Consider the following 25,133-nt stretch of genomic DNA (forward strand, 5'->3'; position numbering starts at 1 on the left):
GTATGTATGCAGGACAGATATTACTAAAATATCACCGTTTAGATTTGTAATATTCATTATCATTTCGAGTATCAGTTTAATACTAAACGAAAAGTTATCATGTATATATGGTAATTCCAGATCGGGAAGCAGTCTAATGGAATTCCTTTTTTCGCTTTTGGGTTCCAGTATTCAAAGAAAGACAAAAACGAAATATATTTTTTGCAATAGTTTTATCCGTACCAAGTCAGTTTTTATATTTTTTATAAGTTTATAGTAAACATTTAAGATAAACCGTTATGGGATAAATATAACAAAAACGTATTTCAATAACAAATTACACATCTATATGAATACATTTGTATCAGCAATAATATACTTAATACAATAAAACAATATATGCAATACATAATACGGTAAACCACACATAACACATTAATGTAAGATGCATTTGAGAAAACAATGATAAATTATTCAATTACATCGTCATAAAAAGAGGTCAAAAATAATATTCATTTGCAACATGGAAGACTAGAATTTAAACTTCGTAAGAATACCACATATAAAATAACAAAAGACTAAAGTGTAAAATATGCCCATATATACAGATACCACTTTAATACAAACTAGATTCAATATAAATCACAATATCAGTTTTTTCAATGTACTTTTGAAATCAAACAAGGTTGGAGTCCTTTGCCATTCCGTAGAATGTTGATGTTGAATCTGCCAGCAGGTTCTTTGGACTGTCGAACTCTTTGATTAATCCATTGTCCAGAACCATAATTCTGCAAAATAATAAACACAATGTTTAGATGTATTCATTTTATTATTCATGCACAGGTATGTAATCTCAGTTTCTCACATACGACTTCGATCAATTAAAAAGTGAACGCACTTGTTAAGTGACGATGTTTGCTATTTTATCTATTTTTAATACTGAAATACCACTCAGTTCAAACTCAAAACAAAACAAACGAAACATTGCGAATTGGCAAATATTGAAGGAATGCATAAGATTTCATATTGTTTATGAACATGGGAGAAAACCAAACCATGAACTTACTTATCATAATCCATAATGGTGTTGAGACGGTGAGCTATGGTGAGGATTGTGCAGCCTTTAAATTCCTCGCGGATGGTTCTCTGGATGAGCTCATCTGTTTCCATATCAACGGCGGCTGTGGCCTCGTCCAGCACGAGAACCTTCGACTTCCGGAGAAGGGAGCGAGTTAGACACACCATCTGTCGTTGTCCAACACTGAAAATAAGATAACAATTTGGATGCAACACATTTGAACACAATGATGTTTTGCCATTGAAGGCATAGGTTAAGCCTTCTACAAATGACTACCCCAACCCCCTACATACGTGTATAGTATACAACCTCGGCGTATTGATCTTAATCTTTATCGTTGTTGCTGTTTATCTCAGTTCTGGAAGTTTTTATTATAAAAATGAATAAATGACCTGTCCTACATAGTGTTTTTGTTGACATTTTCAAAAATTACTAAAATAAATATTATTACAATGGTTTGTAATAAGAATAAGTGTAATTTTGTTATATATAATAACCCATTAATATGATATAACAATGATGCTTCACAATTTGATATTACAAAGGTGACATGTATTTAAAATGGATTGAAATATATAAATTATATAACTATTAAAACATTTATAACTCTAATTTATGTATAAGAGAGACAATGACATTATCAATCTAAAAGAGTCAACTCAAAATGGCCCTTAGCCAATAAACAAGTCACTTGAAATTGACTCCTGCAGTGACACCATTGTAATAAACAAGGGATGTACAGCAGGGGATTATCATGCCAAATGTTCAAGGATATATGTGTAAAGTTTGAATTACTTTTAGTAACAGAGAACTCATGGAAGATTTACATACAATTAAATTATGTTTCCACATAGTTCTACGAATATATTTATCATTATACAAATCGTTATCCCTAATCAAAAACACCATTTATTTACCTCAAGTTTTGGCCGCCTTCTCCACACTCGTGTTTCAGTCCGTCCTCAAGGCCGCTGACAAACTTGTGAAGGTGCGAGTGCTCGAGCGCCGTCCATATCTGCTCATCCGTATAGTGGTCGAATGGATCCAGGTTCATGCGTAGAGTTCCGCAAAACAACACAGGGTCCTAAAATATAAACGAATGTGGGCTCGCTTATGCTTAAGGCAGTGCTAAGGACATTGACAGAGTTTTTTATCCACACGAGAACGAATCCGCTTGCATATATATTTTGTTTAAACATGCATGATGTTCATGTGGAAATTAGCAACTGGTAAGATACCCGTATTTTCGACCGAAATGTACACAACAATATATCAATAAATGGTAGAACGTTTTTGGCGAAACATAGTGTCAACTTAATGTTTCTGTATCTGATCATCTCTGTATACACATACTATTGTATAATTCATTATGCGCAATCCGTATTACAGAAATTCGCACCTGTGGGAGAATGGTCAGATTTGAGCGAAGGTCATGGATACCGATCTCTGATAGGTTAACACCGTCGATCTCTATGTCGCCACCGGCGGCCTCGATGAGTCGAAAGATTGAAACCATAAGGGACGACTTGCCAGCTCCAGTCCGTCCGACTATCCCGACCTTTGAAGAAAAACATATAAATTAATCCAAATTTCACTCCAACCTGTGTATGACTTAAATCGCTAGCATAAAACTTTTTTTTTTCAAAAGTAACGAAAACATAACGTGTGATATTATGCTATTTATTAATTAACCCAGGGTCTATGAATTCGTCAGGTGACTCGAAGTTACAATCTGACTGTTACCAAGCCATCTTACAAATATATATAATATATACAACACATATTGGTCTTGCTCATTCTGTTGGGAAGACAGGGCGCTCCAAATTAAAACAAAAACAACACTGTAAGAACAATTTATATACATGTGCATCAATATTTATTGTTAATTTATTGTTACCCTTTCTCCTCCCTTGATTTGGCAACTGATTCCTTTTACAACGAGGTCCAAACCATCACGGTAGCGGGTTGAAAAATGCTTGAATGTCACATTCCCAGTGTGAGGCCATCCAGTGGGCGGACGGTTCGACTCCACGATCAAATCAGCCTGAACAAAAACAAGTACGCTTACTTATATAAATGTGATATGTAGGTTCATGAAGTATATTTCAAAGATAACAGTAGTCAATTGTATACAACTTCTTAAGTCTTTTGATTGGTTAAAGTTCGCCAAAAATATATATTGATTAGTCAATAATTACCCAAAAAGTAATATTAACCAATTAAATCATTTAAATGTGCAAACTAGTGGGACAAGTTATCCAAGTTTTTTACAATTTGCTGTAGCAGATTATTCTCAGAATGCCTTTATTGTTTTTACAAGTGTTAAATCAAGGGGGAGGACGTAATTTCGTTTCTGGCAAACATTAAGTGAGAAAAATGTTTCATGGCAAACAAAATGGCGTATTTGGATTGATAAATACCGATTTTGGGACCATTTTTTGCATGGTAAGTTGACTTTCTTTTATAACTTTGAAAAATGAATGCGTCCAGTGTGTGGGAAAAAACATATTCTTCAATCGACATCTTAGTTTGGTATCATAACTTTAAAGATAAAAAAGTCATTGAACAGATTGTGGCTCGGGAGGCAATGTTTACAAATAAATGTGTTTAATTTATCCTCATTTTTTCGTATTTTCTCGGCAAATATGGCATATCTCTGCATGTTGTAACCTTGCTTTCATGTATATATAGTATATATTTATATACCTATCTTCCAAACGTCATGGTTATTACTCGAATGTACGCGTTTCCTTGCCGATTTTAGTACCTTAACCCCCATTTTGTTTAGTGCAAGCACATTACCCACATTTTGGTGACAATGCAAACAACCTTCTGCATCATTTCAGTGTGTCCAACTGTTCATAATGTGCTGTAAAATTAACTACACATCTCTGACTAACTACAATTGTATGTGTTTACGATTATACGATAGTTATAAAGTAATACAACAGAAATTATTCTAGAATAACGTACCTCGATTATCATTCAAAACATTGTTTTGATGATATCCGTAACGATTAATACATAAATTAGGAAACGTAATACCTACATACATCTTCACGACAAAAGATTGCAATTTTTAGGTATCAGATATATAGTTTCAGACCAAAAAATGTTCCATAACAAACATAAAGAATAATTCTGTAAATAGCTGATTGCATGTACTATCCAAATTTGGTCGTTTCCCGTATTTGAGTGTTAAAAACTGAACTTGGAAGAAATAGTGCAGTTCATTTTTTGTAGCAAAGCTGCATATGAGCAAAAATGGTTTTCGAACTATCCGTTACGATTGTGATTTATTATTAGTTATTTAATACATCAGAGCTTTAATTGTTTGGTTCGATCGTATCGATACAGTATATTGAGAAAACACTGAGTTACTTTAGCTTCAAACCGAAGAGTAGCCTCCCTTACTATTAAAATTGCCATTTTACACGAAAACTTATTGTCTAAAACATAGCAATAAAAAGTTTCTTGGTGAGTTTAAACATGCTTTCGTACCTTTTACTAGGCAATAGCAATTTTCTTAAAAGTATCTTGACCAGCTCGACGCTAGGAATGTTCACTTGCTGTATATTCTTGCGAAGTCATTTGTAAATAAACTGCGAAAACTTTACGTTATTCTAGAATAATTTATGTTGTATTACTTTATAACTATGGTATAATCGTGAACACATACAAATGTAGGTAGTCAGAGGTATGTTGTTTGCATTGTCACCAAAATGTGGGTAATGTGCTTGCACTAAACAAAATGGGGGATTAAGGTACTAAAAATCTGCCAGGAAACGTGTACAGTCGAGTAATAACCATGACGTTTGGAAGATAGGTATATATATACATGAGAGCACGGTTACAACATGCAGAGATATGCCATATTTGCCGAGAAAATACGAAAATATGAGGATAAATTAAACACATTTATTTGTAAACATTGCCTCCCGAGCCACAATCTGTTCAATATCATTTTTATCTTTAAAGTTATGATACCAAACTAAGATGTCGATTGAAGAATATGTTTTCCCCACACACTGGACGAATTCATTTTTCAAATTTATAAAAGAAAGTCAACTTACCATGCAAAAAATGGTCCCATAATCGGTATTTATCAATCCAAATACGCCATTTTGTTTGCCATGAAACATTTTTCTCACTTAATGTTTGCAAGAAACGAAATTACATCCACCCGCTTGTTAAATGATTAAACTTTGTATCGTACCTCTCTCTTTTGGTTTGTATACTCGACAATTCTCTCAATAGACACGGCTTGAGTTTCAAGTTCACCCGTTGCCCAGATTATGCCTTTAAGGGATCCAGTAACCTTAAATACAAATACATCTGTATCATGAGTTGTCTGGAAATACATAACTCTCATTTCAGTTCCAAAACGAATTGTTATATGACCATTGCACAAAGTGCAATATCTTGTGACAAATACAACAATAAATACCACGTGATAAAAATCGAGGAGGAGCTTTGATTCACATTAACATTGGAAAAAGCCTAATATAGAATATTACTTTTTGAATTTAATGTTTTGCTGGTGATATTATTACCATCATAGTGTAGTTTATGATGAAGCCGACCAACCCTCCAGTAAAGTTCCCAGCGGAAACTGCAAATATACAGGCCGACAGCAACATCAAATCTCCAAAAAAGTCCATCTTGGTTGCTAACCACCTGAAAAACATTTTTATTCTTGTTTGCTTTCATGGTGAACTGCTGTATGTTATGTTAAGCATTCAAATTTCATCAGCAACATAATGGAAATCTGAATTTGATTAATAATGATTGGTAAAATAATCGATTTTAATGGTATTACCAGTTGACATGTTCCCTTGCGAAGTTAAAGGAAATATGTTTATCAACGCTTTTTTGTGAGTCTTGAATAAATCTCTTTTCCAAGCAATATCCTCTGATCGTGCTGGTCCCTGCAAACAAACGAATAATACATACTAATCATCTAGTTGAATGATACCGAATGAAGATCTTCATGATTCGAAATCTAATAAATAGCATGTAGCAGTAAACGAAAACGTTTTATATTGTTTACGATTTTCGGTGAACTAATTTTATTTCTGGCTTGTCTCAATATACACTCGAGTCAATGTATATGCCATATACTGAAATAACTATTAAATAAAAAAATAAATGTTCATATTTAGCTTACAATACCTGCAAGTGTTTCTGAGAAATGGCTGAATATGGGCGATTTAGTGGCGGACTCGAGACGCTGTAGCTGTCTGGATGTGGGCACGAATACTCTCTGGAACGCAGAAATCGAATCATTACAAAAACAGAAACATACACATGTTTTACTAAATCTTTTGGCGGTGCTGCACGTTCAATTACTCTTAATTAACAGATTCAATAAAATCGAAATCGATATTTATACTTTGGATGTAATTGTCCCAGCATATCAGGAATGTATTGTCAAATTTATTTAACAAATTGTTCATATGACGCAAAAACATGACCATGCAAACAAAGGTTAAGGAAAGTCAAATGACAAAGACGAAGGCGATACATATAAACTTACCAGCATAACAATGAAGGGAATGGCGACAAGGCCAATGACAAAGCCAAAGGCGGGAAGGTTGTAAGAGATAATAACGACGTTGTAGATAACACAAAGAATTGAAGCACTGAATCCACGAATTCTGCCCGCCACATGATCCATTGCCTCTACGTCCTTAGAGAACCTGGAAATGTTGAAATCGATAGTATAAAACTGGGTAAGGTAAGAAAAAGGGCGCTACACGTGTTTCTTGAATTCATCTAGAAAATATTTACAAAACAAAATTTACTGTACATCTGTTTCGTGTATATGTTCAGTTTTCTGCGAACGGTATCATTTTTATTCTACACTTATATAAAATATGAACACGTCAACGTTTACGTACTAGTAATTATACTAGTAACTATGAACATTTACTCTGATATCAAATAGAGATAATGTGACAAATTAATGGTATTTATTATCACATTCCTCGCCATTTTTATCGAAAACAACTTCGGATGTATATGGACGGTTAACATACTAAGAAATTGGTATGTTTAAGTCCGTTGCTAGTAGATCGCGCAGAAATTTAATTTAGCAGTTAAACTTAATGACTTAAAACCCTTGGGAATCTTAATTATGTTTGCAATAATACACATCACTGGCAATCAGACCTGCAAATAAACTTATTTCAATAAATAGAAGCTAAAACTTAAAACTTAATTTATGATATTATTCAAAAATTTCCGAACTACTTTTACTGATGTACCGGCTATTATCAGTTACCGATTCACAATCCGTCCTATTGGAGTCGTGTCAAAGAAAGACATGGGGAGTTTAAGAACGTTGTCGAGAAGTTTCTCATGCATTATTCTGGCCGCCCGAATACTTCCGATTGCCATCACAAAGCTGACACTAGATACCATCAAACCTAAAAATTGAACAGTATGCTCTTTGGTTTGAGAAAATTATTAAAAGGGAAATATGATTTTAATTTAGCACTTGAAGTGTTTAGAGATGTGTAGATGCTACACTGTGTACAACTATGGTCAAAATATAGTCTAAACAGTTTACTTAATCGTAATTTAATTTAATAAAACTGCGATGATAACCTCAGAATGCCAATCTCTTTATTGTTTAACATACGTTCTACTCGAACTTCACCATACCTCTGAACATTCCTGATACACTGTAGAGGCCAAGGTACACGTAATTTCTGTGACTGTACTCTGTCGTATTGGCGTTAGATGTATTTGTTAAAAATTCATCATCGGACCATTGCATAAGGAAGAGGTTAGAAGCGGCTTCCCCGGTTCGAACCATCAACATCAAAACAAGAAATATCCCAGTGAATACAACACCAAACGCTCTCAGGAAGCTCAAATAAACTTTCCAGGACACCTGAAAATAAATTATTCAAAATATCGTAAACCTTTCAAGACTACATGCGTCTGTTGATTCTATTTGTTGTCATACGCTGTTTACGTCACGCCCATAATTTGAACTTCAACATGATCTGAATTCGTATTTTGCACTTTATGTATGACATTTAATTCGTAAAGCCTTCAGATGACACATCAATTCTACATTTAAGAAAACAAATCTTACTTTTCCTGTTTCCTGAGTCTCGTCCTCCACAAGATTTGCCTTCTTTTCAAAGTCTTCAGATTCATCCCAAAGCTCGCTGTCAATGGTGTCGTAATTGGAAATACTTCTTTCCAACTTGGAAAATCTCCTGTAAACCCAAAACAATAATCACTTTACGTTTTCTTGTTTACCATATTACCAATCGCGTCCGTTGTATATACATTTTTTTTCTACGTTTTTCTTTTTTTGTATTTCTTAATAAGAATAACCAATCACGATGAAATATATATTCTGGGAATGTACATTCTATGTAACAGCTGTTTCTATTTACTTCTTTCGAGTCAAATTACAAGTTCCTTGCTACTTTAACTGAACATATTTTAGGGAAAATTATATTTTAGTTTTGTTCAAATATTCTGTTAATTATTAAACATCTATCAAAGAATATAATCACATCCGATTATACAGTCGAAACCGCATTGGCTCGAACTCCCCGGGACCAGCGAATAACGGTCCTTTACATGAAGTTCGAGCCAACGAGGAAACTGTGCCAAGCAATGGCTCGACTGTTAATATACCTGTTAAATGGTCTAGACGGTATATGTTCATCCTCGTCTCCCTTAAACGTCGGCTTGGTGGCCAGTAGTTCATCATTATCTATGACAGACCTGGTCCGTTTGAAGTGTTTCTTTCTGGAAACAAGTGCACATGGTTTAGAGAATATTTGAATACCAATTTCTATAGACGGAAATATTAATAATAACATTGAAATTAAAATGTTGACCATATTTTAAACACAATAATAAGCACTCGTACATCTAAGTACTTTTTTATCCCTTAATGATATATACAAAAAAGCTTTATATAAACATAATTACCTATTCGTTGATACAGAATCGCCATCGTTCGATGTCACTGATTCAAACCGTTGATATACTTCATTTTTCATGGTTTGAACTAAAATAAACAAAAATTACCTTTTCAGTTATATTCATACGTTGATTTTTTTATAAGAAAACCAATTGCAACTAATATACTTCTGCGGTAAAATGTACTATTTCATATATATGTTGATAAAATGTGACGTCATTTCAGTTAATGAATACCTTCTTTATCACTGTCTTCGTCAGAACTCTCAGTTGTTACGAACGCTTTTAGGAATTTTGCAAATGCACCGTCATGGCTTAGCAATTGTTCGTAAGAACCCATTTCAGAGATTTGACCATTTACCAGAACCACGATTTTATCAACCTTTGGCAACCAATGAACTCCGTGAGTGACAAGAATTCTAGTCTGAAAATACAAAACTAATTGGATTATAAGGATAAATCAAATTTATTACCAAAAAACTTACGAGCTGATTAAATGGTTGGTCAATTTTAAATTACTTACAAGTATCAGACGAATCAACATTCTAATCTGCCATCGGTACCTTAAGAGTGCCACAATGAATACTATTAACATTACCTTATTTCTCAAGAGCCCCTCCGATCCGATGACCTCATTAAAAATGTGTTTTCCGACGTGCGAGTCAACTGCACTGAGAGGATCATCCAAAAGGTAGACGTCGGCGTTGTTATAAACGGCGCGGGCAAGACTGATGCGCTGTTTCTGTCCACCAGACAGATTAATACCCTTAAAATAAAATAAAAATTATCCGTTATCAGGCAGACACAAGTTTAAAACCATTTTATGTAATAATATTGTTGTTATACATGAATGCCCAAAACCTCCCAATTTCCTGACGTTAGAGTGTTCAGAAACACTATATTTAGATCCTTATGGCTAATGTTTACCTTTTCGCCGATCTCAGTCAAATCGCCTGCTTTGAAAATTTCAAAGTCGGAAGTCAAAGCGCATCCATCGACAACTTTCTTGTATTTTGTCCTGTCAGACGGGCTACAGAAGAGAATGTTATCACGCGCCGATGCATTTTGTATCCAAGCTTGTTGTGGCACATAAGCAACCGAACCCTACAAACAGTATAAAATATTTGCTTTCACGTATGATATTATGTTTTTCATAGTAACGTGCTTTAAAAACAACGTATGCTCATTTCGCGCATGCATACATCTATAAATTGTTTACAAAAACCTGTAGCTAGTCGACTGAAGCTAGAAATGCCTCTAAGACTTACATTCACATTAACATCGCCATTGATCTTCTCCATTTCTCCAAGCAGAGCGGATATTAAAGAAGATTTTCCCGCCCCGACCTGGCCGACCACCGCAATGAGTCCGCCAGCTTCTATGTCCAAGTTGATACTATAATGGTGTATACATTTAAATATTTTGGTAATCTGGTTTGATTGAATGTTGACGCAATTTCTAAGGGTACTTATAACTAGCATTTTAAAACATGGATGCTAAAGGTTTTGTGACAGATGAAAAATATTTCTCAAAAGAAGTTTTGTACATACTCTTTGAGAGTTGGATTTCCTTTTTTCGTTCCAAGAAAATGTGCCACTTTTGATCGAGACTGCCTTGTCTGTAAAAGAAAATTAATATATATATATATATATATATATATATATATATATATATATATATATATATATAAATATATATCAATACAATACGGTCATGTTGGTTGGTGCCAGTACAGTATGTACTTCCTGACCTGAGTGAGAGCTCCTTGATAATATCTTACTAATCGTATAAACACCTACGATTACCTTCATTTTCATAACTTATTGTTTTGAAAAATAAACAGTTGTTTTGCCTAAAATTTAGATGGAGAACAAATTGCACGAAAGCAAATTAAAGTTCTCACCAGTGCTGTTGTCCCGCTGAACATTTTTCGGGTCGATATCAGGATTCTGAAGGAACTTGCTTATTCGTCCAATGGACACGGTAGCCTGTTGTACAGAAAGAGGTTGTTTTGATATAAGATCATATTGGAATGAAAATCAATTTCATTTTTTTTTCAAAGTTATACCAATAGTTTTGAAGATTACAATTCTTTTGAAATCAATTTAAACAAAATAACGATTCATGGGATCTTACCTCAGAAATGTGAGACACGATGTGTGGCAAGATGTTGATTTCTCCTTGCAAAATGTTCAGCAATGAAATGGTGACAAATATTTTCTGAGCATCGAGTAGTGATGAAGGGTTCATCAAGATGAAAGTACCAAATACCGAACCAGTACACTGAAAAATGCAGAAACTGCGATAGTGTTTGTCATCTACCAACTATCAAGGACGTTTTGATATTAAAGTACTGACATGATGATTTTTATCGACAACTGTATCAATCTCAAACTAGTATTTACACAAATCCTGTTTAGTATACATACCAACATAGGGACGGTGAACCACATTAAATTGTGCATGATTCCAATCATGTGGTTCTTCCTCTGAGCCTCACTTTCTTTAGCTCGGAGTTCTTCTATTTGCTTCTGGAAAGAGGCCTCCCAGGCATAGAGCTTCAGAACCTATAAAAGAACAATTATATGCTATAAGAGTGCAAGATAAACATGGCTCTAATGACACAACTCTGCTGAGTTCTATTACAAGAACAGTTCTCTATGCCTAAAGAAATGGTGAGGCGTCAATTTCGAGCATATCAGCCTGATCATTTTTCCCAAACGGATCGCATTGTACATCAAAATATATTTAGGCTAACTTAAAAAATATGCAATATAAGTACGTTTTCAGTACACGTACTTTAATGCCATTCAAGATATCGTTCATCAGTTTAATCCTGGCATCTTTTTGTTCCATCTTCTCTTTTTCGTACTGTCTGTTCTTCTTTGCAACAAACGCATTGAACCACATGAAGAGCGCGTAGATACCAATACTTGGCAAAACCGCGGGGCCCACCACGTGCCACAGGAGCACCATGGTACCCGTCACGGAAAATGGGACAGACCATAAAAACCAGATCCAGCTAGAGATTCCCGCGATGCGGTCACAGTCCACTGACATTATGTTCACGATCTCTCCAACTGTGGATGCTTTTCGGGCTTCGTTGTTCATTGATAAAGCCTGAAGTTGTATAAACATGAACGTGAATATTTTAAGCCGAATTGCCGTTCGCCGTTGTTATTTAAAAATACTAGAAGCGCAAATCATCGTATAATTCGAAACATTTGAGTGTTTTAATTTGAAACAATTTAACTGATTACAAATGTATTACGGGCCGTCTTAAGTAAACCACCAACTTATTTTAACCTCAGAGAAGTTTTCACCGAAATGGCGAATAATGTACAAAGCTAAATATAGTCGATATCTTCCATAAAATAATGTTGTGAAGTGGATCTCATTTCTCTTTATTATTAACTAAAATATACAAATATCCAATTCACTACCTATTTAACAGAACCTTACTTTTCTATAAACCATGGCGATGAGGCCGGATTTTAGTCTTAAGCTGGAGACAATACACAGCCGAATGCAGTGATGAATTAACAGGTTGGTCAAACAGCCCAATAGGAAGAGAAGAAGAGCCAGGCCGTAACCGTATGACGCCTCCCCAGATCTTTTCTCCACATAAGCAATCATAGACCTGAAGAATAGCAAATTGTTTGTGAGTTTGTGAAGAAAAACATAATTTAAGTACTTTTTATATTTGTTCTGTACCAAACAGTTACTTTATACACAAATGCAAATGTCTCTTTCTGTTGACGTATGATGCACAACCAATATACCAATGGTTGACCAGTTAGCGCAGTGGTTAACACACTCGCTTCGCAATCGTTGTAAAACATATACTGTTTAAACTAATGGTGATGCTTACTTGATAGATACAGAAGATATAGCTTTATTACACCTTAATATCCAAGTTGCATTGATATGGATTCAAATATAATCTCTTACTTCAAGACCATTGGCTCCATAAGCCGGAAAACGTCAAACGCCAATTTGCACGCCCATCCATATAGAAATCCTCTGCCAAATGTCTTAACAATGGCTTTCAGAAGGGAAGGTCCGTCTTTCTTTTCATCACTTTCCATTACGTTCTTCTTCTCTTTTTCCTTTTTATCTTTTGGTTTCTTTGTGTGCTCTTTATCTTTCTTAGAAATAAGGCTGACTTCGTCCTCGTTGTCTTTCGTGGTCTTGGCTTTTGCTTGTCTATATAGCAAAGATCGACATTTTTAATGCATTAAATTAAAATACATGTAACCTGCTAATTGCAAATAGAAAAGTAAAAGGACACAGTATTGCAGCTGTATACTAAAAGGCAAATACAACAAATGAAATACAAACCTTATTTTGAACAGTTCAATTTCTTTCCCCCAGTAGTTTTGGAAGGCTGGTACGAATGAATCGGCCTGATCTCGCGGATTCAAGTCCCATAACTCGTCCTCTTTAATGCCATTCTTATACACACCAGTGATCACTCTGATAAACAAAACATTTCAAGGTTTTAACGCATTGAATGGTCGCAGTGTTGTCTTATTCTGAATATTGAAGGAGAATATAATGAAACCGTGTCGATCAAAGTTTCGGTGCACATCAAATATTAATTGCGTGATGAAATCGCTGCATCTGGACTGTGAATGTTGCTTATTTGCTTTTCCAATTAGTTCAAAATACGTGTAGAGCTAAGGAGGTACTAGCATTGAATATGTAACGAATTAATACGATATGTAGATGTATAGACACGGCCATGAGAAGGGAAAGGAAAAGTATGTGAGACTTACTGGTTCACCCACAAAAGAAAGATCCTGGAGATTAGCGAAGCTCGAACTTCTGGGCACTGTTTCTGCAACAATCAAAAATAAAATATGAGAGAGATACGTACAGTACATGGACCCATGCCTGTTTCTACCATTCAACGCTGAAAATGATTTAATAACGGGTAATGCATGACCATTATTAGCGTAAAGCATACTTTATCAACGGGCTCTTTCTCTTTAGTCTGTGCCGATTCCGCTATAGAAGACAGCAACACTTCCAACATGATCGTCGCCACAGCGAGGCACTCGAGCTTAAACCGGGAACCATTCATGTCCTGATATAAAAAAGGTATCAGAAAGCTACAATCGGGTTAAGACGCCGTTCACACGGATGGATGGTGTAGAAAAAACAACAACGAAGTAAGTATGCAGGTAATTACTTATCCTATGATTTAGTATCATAACTTAATAATTATCGAACAGGTAAGTATAAATAAGAACACTAGGATGTTGGCAGTTTTTATATGACATGCATTCGCGGCTGTCAGTGAAAAGTCTCAAACAAACCGATACTTTTATTTTCATATATTTGATATATTATGTGTTTCTTAAGGAAATATTTTCTTGAATTTGCTTCACCTCTTCTATGATGCGTTTGTAAATGGGAGCAAGGCCGACGATGGCAGAAAGAAGCCAGAAGTTGACCATCGCTCTGGAGAACGTCACACCGTGTATACGGGCAATTTGCACAAAGAAAGACACCAATAACTGGAAGAAACAAGGCAGTTCAAATTGGAATACAGAAAACGTTGATTTGTGAAGTGTTGCCATTAATTGAGACAAGACACGCTCAGCCTTTCCTTTAAGCAACGAAAATGATTCCGCTCAACACAACTCCAATTAATAGGATAATGTGATGTTTCCGTATCCGATGTGGTATTAGTTTTAAAGTAGTTTGCTACTATAAAGCTTTGATTGAAAAAAAACACGTTAATCAAGCTCGGTCTTCGCTGAAAAAAGTTTCATTAAAATGAAAATTCATGAGAAATAATAGTTGTGTCCCTTACGTATGTTGCCGCCTTGATCATACAGGCCGCGTAAAACGACGGACTGTCGGTTTCATCTGTTTGCGAGTTCTCATGTGTATGAAGCATCTCTACAAGGTTCAGACAGCATAAAACAAACGCCAAAATCTGTTAAAAAGGGAATATAGAGAAACCATCGTTAATAAAAAGTAATGTTCGCATGAAAAGTACGTATGCTGGAAAGAAAGATGGTACATGAATGATTATTTTGTAAATGGAGAGTTAATTTATCCAAAAACATATTTGAAAGTTCATTGCCAACTTTGGAGCTTATCAGGGTAACGACGGTCTCTATCGATTTCTCCTCTCAGTGCAATAGTAGCGTTAAGATACGCTAGTTTAGCACTTATTTATCAACTGAACGCAGTGTAAGATTAAGGCAGATAAGAAATACAGAATTTATGAGGGTTATAAAGTTGACCCGTCCTTTTATTATAAGTTGCGATAGAAAATTTCAGTTTGGGAGGATTTTAGAATTAGCCATTATTAGGTGGGGTTGTTCTATAGGGGAAACGTTAGTTGATTAAGTACTGAAATATCAAATCAACTCTGATAAACTTACTTCTTTTACATATTTTATTCCGTGTCTTTTTGTTGAAGTCTATAACTGATCGTTTATCAAGACATTTAAGTACCAGTCTTTAACGATACAAGTTAAAATGTAATTAATGTTGTATTGACAATAAGACAGGCATACCCTATTATACCATAACAACACGTTGATTTATTGGCATTTTGACACGTTATGAAAACCTAGTGCACTCGTTACCGAAAATATGCTGACAAAAATCCATGTTACACATTTTTTGCCTAATCAAAATAATTATATTTATCCTTAATATATAAACATGTTTGGTTGAGTGCAAATGGAAGACCAAAATGTTACCGATTAAGAATTAGAACTTAAGCAATTATTATGAACATGTTGACTCGATGTAGATATGTAAATTATTATCTTTGAATACCCTTATTTATTATGTTTCATGGCCCATATATATTTCCAAAATTGCCAATGAAACTTGAAACATTAATAATTTATAAGAAAAGAGTTACGTTTTAACTGTCTGTAATAGTGTTTTTGGTTAAAAATGGGAATCTTTTTTTGCTAAATATATTATTATTTTTACACAAAAAATATGACATTTCTTTACTACATATAGATGAATAATCGAGTGTCATATATTATTTAAATAATATGATAATGATAAAAGAAAAAAATCCGAAATAGTTATGGATATTTTATTGCTATAAATGACAAACTTCGTTGCACATGTCATACCCAGTGTCATAACCGAGGTACGGATTATATCCCCCCCCCCCGGATGATTGCCCCCCAGACATTAGCCCCTAGGACCATAGCCCTCCCGGAAGATAGCCCCCCCCCCCCCCCCCCGTCTTAGTGAAAAAAACGGACGATACCCCCCCCCCCCAATATTAAAATGCATATTATATCCCCCCCCCCCAATATTAAAATGCATATTATAACCAGTTTATTTAAGCAAATTTGCAAAACAATGATTTTTATTGATTATTTCTATCCTGCTGTGAATACGCCGCGGGGTTGGCCATAAAACCATTACCGTACGTACAGTTGAAGACACAATTTTTGGGCATCAAATTTCTACAAATTTTACATAAATTTTAAAAAGGACCAAAAGATATTTTAAAATCCATTATTTCGAAAAGTGAATTTTAAAGAGAAAAAAAATCTGCATACTAATCCATTGGAAGCTAAGCGATCGGATGTCTATAATAACTTTAAATAGCAAAACAATTTTTAGCTCCTCTTATTTCAATGTAACTTTTAATGACTAACAAAACCCTTAAAAAGGACCAAAATGTAAAAATCATACAATTAATACAAAGCCATCATCTTTAAGGGCAAAAATTATCCTAACATATATGTAGGAAGTAAGTTGATCTGTTGAAAGACTAAGTCGTGAGAACAGTTTAACCATATTTTCCCTATATAACTCTATACGCACTTTCGCTTCAGAGGATTTCGCCAAGTTGGCAATGTACAAAAAATCAAAATATCATTTTATGATCACTTCTTATAAATATGAAAATATTTGCACAAATTATATTAATAAATATGATTGATAAAAGGTAAAACAAAAATAGGTCATGCTGAAAACATTTCGGTCATACAATATATGTAACGTTTAACGACGGCTGTGGGTGTATATATATAAAGAGAAGAAAATGAAACATGCCAGCCTCAGACGGTTATTAAAACCCATTTATAGTTATTGTAGAAAGTAGTGTTTCCTTTAATAAAGAAAATTATACAAAAATAAATGTTTTCTATAACAAAGTACATCAAACTTGAACTTATTGTATTAACATTTGATCAGATTATTCATAATTCCATGAGTGTGCAGTAATACTTTACGTTATGAAGTGTTCTGACCTTGAACCTGTGTTTGTGCAAATATTTAGGAAAAGTACGACACTCAATAAAATATACCCTATATGGCATTGAATATGGAATCAAATTTTCTGCAGCATTAGAACTGATATAATAAATGAACGTTCAAATTAACAGCTATACCAGTTTATACGAGATCATTTGCAACAAGGCCACCGTAGCTCGTAACTCATGATTTGTTACATCCATTCCTTCTTTTGTATTACACGACTCAACTTCTGATTTAAGATGCACTCTTACTCCCAAATAAGATTTACCACAAGTAAAACAAATGTTTTAATATACCAAAAAGGATGAATAAATTGATTTTGAATAAGAGTGTCACTTTAAATGTTTTATCTATGAAGGATATCTTGTTACTGTTCATATTCAGCTCATTATGTCGTACCTTTTATTTTTCGTCAAAAGAAACAATGACTATTATAATTGATTAATTAATCAATTTTAATTTGTCTGCCCAAATATTAAAAAAAATGAAGAAAGAAAACGTTAATAATCTCGATTTATAGTCATGTTCTCGTACACGTGTATCAAGTTTTACTCACAGACTTTGTCAAGCTAAGACCTGACAGAGGCACAGACGGCAGGGAACCGGAACCGGAAGCGTACCAGGTTCGCGCAACCATGGCAACATAGCACCAGATGACCGCGCACGGTATCCATGTCAGGAGCGTGTAGTGGAAACAGTATGTCACACTCGAGAAAGGGTTGTCCCAAAACAGATCGAATCCCTGAAGCATTAATTGGCACATTTCGATGAGAAACTTGATGTTCCGATTTAAAATGATTTGCATGATAATATATATTAATTTCTGATACAACTTCTTGCTCATGTACTAAAAGGGCAATGACAATAAGGGCTATAAAAAATTGGAATGAAATGGTATTTGGGAACTAAGCTTTTAAATTTATGCATATGAATTAATTACTAACATTTGACTGTTCCCAATGCAGGGACGAGTTAGGATTTCGACTTCAAAGGATTATTTAAGCCCACAAAATCCGATTCATACCGTTTCATCATAAGTTTTATTGAAGAAGCCTAAGGGTGTTCATTCATGCTCTACCATTTGCAGTGGATACGATGAGACTGCAGACTGATATTTTTGTCGACTACCATTCCTTTATTCATATAATATCACTGATGGAACGGTATAACTGAGATGTTTGCCTTTACTTGTATATCATTACAATCAATAGCATACAACCATACAAATCTGTACAATAATATATTATATACTGTATTAAAATACGTTACCCATAAGGTTGAATTTCCGCCGATTTCGCTTATTGTTGACTCCATAGCGCAGCGCTGAATGATGCAACTTTGAAGATGCCAGTGATAAAATAGTAAACGATTACTGATAAAATCCTAGTATTGCACAACAAAGCACACTCCTCTATTAACGAGTAGAATTAAAACAAAGTGAAATTATGTTCGGTTTACTATTGCACCACTATTGCCATAGATGGTTTAATTTAAATAACAGATGTCTGTCCGTGTCAGCGTTCTGAACAGAACTAACTGACCATCTTCAGGGCTCCCCAGTTTTATACACAGGTGGTCGTTCGTCATTATTCGGACAGAATTAAACCTAGGTTTCCCCTTCAAGTTAGTCAGTCCATTTAATTTAAGTATTAGCTCCCCCCGCGGCTTTTAGAGAATTTTTATTTAATACATGTAAAGGTGATTTCCCAATAAGAAAATCCCCAATGCTAAACTACATTGACGAGATATTGGTTATGTATACCATTCAGGTACCGCGCTCTAAAGTTGTATTGCTGACATTTTGCAATGTATGCTATTGTTGAAACGTGATTCATCTGTTAAACTGATAATCGATAGTGTACTTTTACGTTCCATTACGCTTAAGTTATAATACAATGTATAATAATTATAATAATATGCCCTTAAAGTGTTTTACAATGGATAATTAAAGTGTTCTGTTTTGGGGGTTTTCTAAATCGCGGAAATGGCATCGTATTATTCACTTAAAATACTATTATAAACACATAATTATAATAATATAATTTACCTTTAAAGTTAAAATTTAATTAATATTATGATACTTTTGAATGTTTTAAAAAAGAATAAAAATTGTATTCACTATCGCCATAATACCTTGCTGTTTCGTCAGTTGATAACTGGAGGCCGGACATTAATATTTTTTCATACATTTTCGTCTTTGTTTGCGTTTCTTTATGCTAGTTCGTAGATTGGTTTTATTCCAGTGTAGCTTTCTCTTGTAAAATAGCATTAAGTACAGAAATAAAGGTAAGTCTTATTACATGATTCGATGTTACAACGGTTAGTTTAATATATAAGGGGAGAGTATGCCCAATAGATAGTTTATACTAATTTAGTTTAGTTCGATTGTGACCGGAAAACATGTTTCCAAAATAATGTTTTGACAGTGCTACATCAGACGGCCATATTATGAAAAGGTTTGTCGAAGTGTTTTAAGAAACTAAACTCCCAATATAATTCTGGTTAAGACCGAAGGTAGGGCTCCGAAAGCGGCGTAGACTGCGCTATGTTTCATTTAAAATGGTGAAGAAATAGTGAAGTTATCTTTGTTTAAAGTATTTTATCAAATCAAATTATTGCCTTCCGACGTAGCATTTATGACGTGGTATACACACATTGTAAATGGTTTGATGTGAATCTGTTCTGCCATACCATATGCATGAACCTGAACAATAATCATAAGCGATCTGCGCTATCAGCCCACAACCGTAAATGTCGGTTCCAACGCGTTATCCCAATATTTATTAATGTACTAGTGTGTGCATGTTTCTGTTGTCTTTTGTAGTTCTTGTTTGTGAAGTCTTGTTTTGTACCTGTATGATGTTAACACTGTGTTGACAAATGTCGGGACAAGTTTAAGATTGAGTACCCACACACAAACCGTGTGATATTTTGATAAGTCAGTGTGTAATGTTTGTTTTCTGGAAGAGCTGTTTTTGTTCTTCCACGACTACCACTACCACTACAACCATTCACCAACACCACCACCACCATTCACCACCACCACCACCACCACCACCACCACCACCACCACCACCACCGCTACCACCGCTACCACCGCTACCACTACTACCACTACTACCACTAACACCACTAACACCACTACCACCACCACCACCACCACCAACACTACTACTACTACTACTACTACTACTACTACTACTACCACTACCACTACCACTACCACTACCACCACTACCACCACTACCACCACCACTACTACCACTACTACCACTACCACCACTACCACCACTACCACCACTACTACTACTACTACTACTACTACTTTGGGGGGAAGGATGTAGTAATGTGAAATAGGTTGATATTACTTATGGTTTGCATTGTCTAATTGTATTCAGTTGCACTGTGATGCTTGTCGGAAATAAATGTTTGTTAAGCTTATGAAATCTTAAGTAATTACATTTACTTAATTTTATATACCGTAAGTCCGTGGATTTAAGCGAGGAATATGCTTCTCAACTTGGCCGGCATCTAACGTAAAATGTTTACCGGAGGGGAATGGATTTTTAGACTTCTTAGTTTATCCGGGGAATTATAAGGTCATATATAATTACATGCTTTACAATAATATTACATATGACTGTAATTGTTGATTAGTAGACTCCCCTCTCCCCGGCGATGTACAGCGGCTTCAAACGTTTTTGTAATTGCGGAAACGGGGCACGGAAATAGTACGGGAATTGTGTCAGAGGTATTGCAAGCGCCGGGCATGGTGTACACACCGGTCTTACTGACCTGAATTACTGGTCTTACTTGTTTTATTAAAAAATCGCCATCCCTACGCGGACTACTTTATGTCGGAGTCTTTTTTACCCCAAATGGGGGTGAGTAATGCGTCGTAAGACACAGGTCTATTTTTGAGACCGGTGTGTACACATTGAGCGCCGGGTACAGGGTGATACAGGAATCCAGTGGATTTCACGTGAAATCCACTCAAAACGTGAAATCCACTCAGAACTCATTTATTTAAATTAATAATTATTTTTTAATTGTATACGTATTGGAAAGTGCCTCATGAAGAGTTTATATTTCAAATTTTATTGAAATTGGTCAAAAAATGAAGAAGTAAGAGGAATTTTTCGCTTTTTTTCGAAAATAGATCGGAAATCAAGGTGAAATCCATTTTTCGAAAAGTGAAATCCCCTCATAACTCATTTTAATGATTTTTTTTCTTTTTTGTATACTTATTAGAAAGTGCCTCATAAAGGTTTAATATTTCAAATTTTATTTAAATTTGTAAAAAAAATAAAGAAGTAAATAACTCATTTAAATTTAACAAATATTTTTTTTTGTGGAACAAATAATTGAAAAGGCTTCATAATAGGTTTATATTTCAATTTCTATTCGAATTGATCCAAAAATAAGAAAGTTGTAGACATATTTTGTAATAAGATCGGAAATCGAAGTGAAATCCACTTTTTGAGACGTGAAATCCACTCATTACTCATTTATTTTTAACAAATATTTATTTTTGTTGATCAAATAACCGAAAAGGCTTCATAATAGGTTTATTTTTCAAATTGTATTTAAATTGATCCAAAAATAAGAAAGTTGCTGATACATTTTGTAAAAAGATCGTAAATCGAAGTGAAATCCACATTTTGAGAAGTGAAATCCACTTTTTGAGACGTGAAATCCACTCATAACTCATTTATTTTTAACAAATATTTATTTTTGTTGATGAAATAACTGAACAGGCTTCGTTATAGGTTCATATTTCAAATTGTATTCAAATTTATCCCAAAATAAGAAAGTTGTAGATATATTTTGCAAAAAGATCGGAAAATCGAAGTGAAATCCAATTTTCGAGAAGTGAAATCCACTTTTTGAGACGTGAAATCCACTTCATAACTCATTTATTTTTAACAAATATTTCTTTTTGTTAAATATTTCTTTTTGTTAAATAAATATTTGAAAAAGCTTGATAATTGTTTAATATTTTGAATTTTATTAAGATTGATTAAGAAAGTTGTAGAATATTTTGAAAAAGAGATCGGATATTGGAAGTGAAATCCACTTTTTGAGAAGTAAAATCCTCTCATAACTCATTTATTTTTAACAAATAAATATTTTTTTTAACATATAATGGGATAGGCTTCATAATCGGAATTTATTTGAAATTTTATTCAAATTGATAAAAAAACAAGGTGGTCGAGTCGCGCCGATGCCCTGGCGACTTTCAAGAACGCTTGCCCGTTGTAGTTCATACGCTTGAAAGACTAAATGACGATGGAGATAACAAAGCAGGGCAGTATGTGGCAGGGATACTTTGCTTTGAATTCATTATAGCATTGATAGTGGCTAAACATGTGGTTAGTTCCACGGTTGCATTAACAAACCTATTGCAATACGAAGAAAACGATCTATTGCATGCAATTGGTGAGGCTAAGGTTGTCATTTAGCTAATGAACAATGAGCGAAACGACCCAGAAGTGTGGGGCGCTCTCTTTGAAAAAGCTACAAATGTTGCTGCGGAATTTGATATTATCCCGTCGAGACCAAGAAGGACTGGTAGGCAAAATCACCTCGCTAACCCGGATGTAGATACAGTTACCGACTATTGGAGAACAACACTGTTCAATGTATTCCTTGACCATTTGACACAGGAAATGGAGACCCGCTTTTTAAGCAATGAAGACCGTCTGCGGTACAGTATCTTCTGCCAAACCGATTGTCAGGTCTACAAGATGAAATGCTTCTGTCCATATATGCCGCATATGCTCCAGATCTCCAGCATTCGTTTGAAGCTTTCGGTAACGAAGTTGAGAGGTGGAGAGTTCGGTGGAATATCGCGGAAAGTAGACCGCCTCGGCTCCAAGATACGCTCCGACAGACGAGCAAACATTTGTACCCGTGTATTTATGGCATTCTCGGAGTACTGTTGATAATGCCACCGACATCAGCACCATGCGAACGATCGTTTAGTGATATGAAGCGAATCAAGAACTATTTGCAGTCGACCTTGAGCACAGACAGGATGTCATCGTTGGCATTACTGCATATTCACAAGGACATGTCCAGTTGACATTAATAATGTTATAGATACATTCGCTTCAAGGAAGTGCAGGAAGCTTAACTTTTTCAGAAGCAAGTGTAGCCGGCCTTTGCTACAGAAAGTGTTTGATTCGTACGATTACTATCTAGTTCCAGTTTCTTAGTCTGATTACTTTTATTGACATGGTCGGTTATATATTCATTTCATTTATATATTCTGATTACAGAACGGAGAGTTTTTCGATAATCGTTAATTTATGTATGGAATATACTTTTCAGCTTGACAAAAACTGCAAAATTATAAAATTTATTTTTCCTTCAAAAATGCCCCAAAATACAGCTGCGGCGATATAGGATTTCAAATTTTTAAGGGGGGGGGGGGGCATGCCCGAACCCCCTAGAAAAACGGGGCCTACACATTGATTTCTGGCAAGCTACGCCCCTGATTGATAATGATAAAACAAACTGGTTAAGTAATGTTATAACCATCTCGCACGATATGAGTTATATTGTGTATGGTTCCCATACTGACAGAAAACATTCTATTTGTATTTTTAAACAATGTCTTATTGACGAATATCTACAACAATGGCAAGGAAATTTTCAATGAAAATTGTGTTTTAAATATCATCTATATATAATTATGTTTGATTTCATTTTGGCGACCTACAGAAAATGGAGCGAGCGCATAGCGAATGTGTATAGAGAACTTAAAATTTCATTTTAATTTGAGTACGATATGTGAAATTTAATAATCAGTATAGTCCATAATTCTAGAAAAATGGTTTCGGACGGACGGATGGACGTACAGACAGACGAAAGTAAAAAAAACAACAACATCAACTGGATCGAGAAATCGAACCGGGGGACGCTGGTGTGGTAGTCAAGCATTATGCCACTACACCACAGTAGATTAGCCAGTATGAGACATGTTAAACTAGTAAATAACTACTAGTTTCAGTCAGGAGACGTCTCTTCGTTTCCTCATCAGTGGCACAGAAGCTAGAACCGCCAATATCCGGATATGGAGGGTCTTGGTCGGCCATGTCAAGTTGTTACAATTTCAAAGGTGTTGGCAGGAAATTTTAACAATATATAGTCCGTAATGGGGCATTTGGAGCGTATTTTATTACGTTTTTCTCATGTTTAGAAATTAAAAGAAAACTTAGACGTTTTTTTTTTTTGTTTTTTTTTTTTGGGGGGGGGGGGCAATCAAGATCCCGCGGCTAGAGTCATGTTCCTTTGCAGTCGGTTAATGCAACTTATTCAATACGCAGTAACGATGTGTCATTTCTAAAGTGAGTTGAGAGAGAGAGCATACGTTATGTACAGCAAATTCGATCTCTTAAATATTTTTACAACTGGAGTCTTTCGCACTTTTTAAGTCATTTTTTTTATAATTTCAAGAACTCGCCCACCCTATGCCTATCAAATTGTTTCCATAAATTGAATGTATATCGGGGTTAATAGGTGTTAATATTATATATATATACTACACGCACGCACGCACGCACGCACGCACGCACGCACACACACACGCACACACACACACACACACACACACACACTTGTTCGATATATATATATATATTTATATTTACTTTCATCGATGATATTATGTTCATGAACTTCTCATTTACTATCAAAACCCTGTCTGTGGTCATACCTTGTTGCAATAAAGTATATTTTGTCTGATGTTATGTTGTTGTGAGTTTCAACTTTGAAATCAATTGCTCATAATAACATGTACCCCAAAACATGTCGCAAAGGATGTATGTTCTACAACCTAAAAAGTTTTTTTTCCTGAAAG

General features: G+C 34.9%; 1 protein-coding gene across 1 annotated transcript; it reads right to left on the reverse strand.

Annotated features, from left to right (window-relative positions):
* Positions 1-406: 406 nt before the first annotated feature.
* Positions 407-18,846, reverse strand: LOC128205165 (multidrug resistance-associated protein 1-like). The gene is given in 34 exon segments (XM_052906626.1): positions 407-767; positions 1,046-1,240; positions 1,975-2,141; positions 2,457-2,615; positions 2,955-3,101; positions 5,274-5,375; positions 5,611-5,734; positions 5,877-5,985; positions 6,230-6,320; positions 6,594-6,756; positions 7,341-7,485; positions 7,724-7,955; positions 8,163-8,289; positions 8,720-8,833; positions 9,020-9,098; positions 9,248-9,434; positions 9,609-9,776; positions 9,938-10,114; positions 10,279-10,405; positions 10,561-10,574; positions 10,576-10,628; positions 10,914-10,998; positions 11,147-11,293; positions 11,440-11,577; positions 11,810-12,130; positions 12,473-12,650; positions 12,962-13,216; positions 13,352-13,486; positions 13,789-13,850; positions 13,980-14,099; positions 14,404-14,532; positions 14,832-14,957; positions 17,826-18,011; positions 18,539-18,846. Coding segments are annotated over 34 exon segments (4,719 nt in total). The 5' UTR covers positions 18,584-18,846; the 3' UTR covers positions 407-655.
* Between the last annotated feature and the right edge of the window lie 6,287 nt (positions 18,847-25,133).

The sequence above is a fragment of the Mya arenaria genome, chromosome 10, assembly GCF_026914265.1.
Source record: "Mya arenaria isolate MELC-2E11 chromosome 10, ASM2691426v1".
In the NCBI taxonomy this organism is placed as follows: domain Eukaryota; kingdom Metazoa; phylum Mollusca; class Bivalvia; order Myida; family Myidae; genus Mya; species Mya arenaria.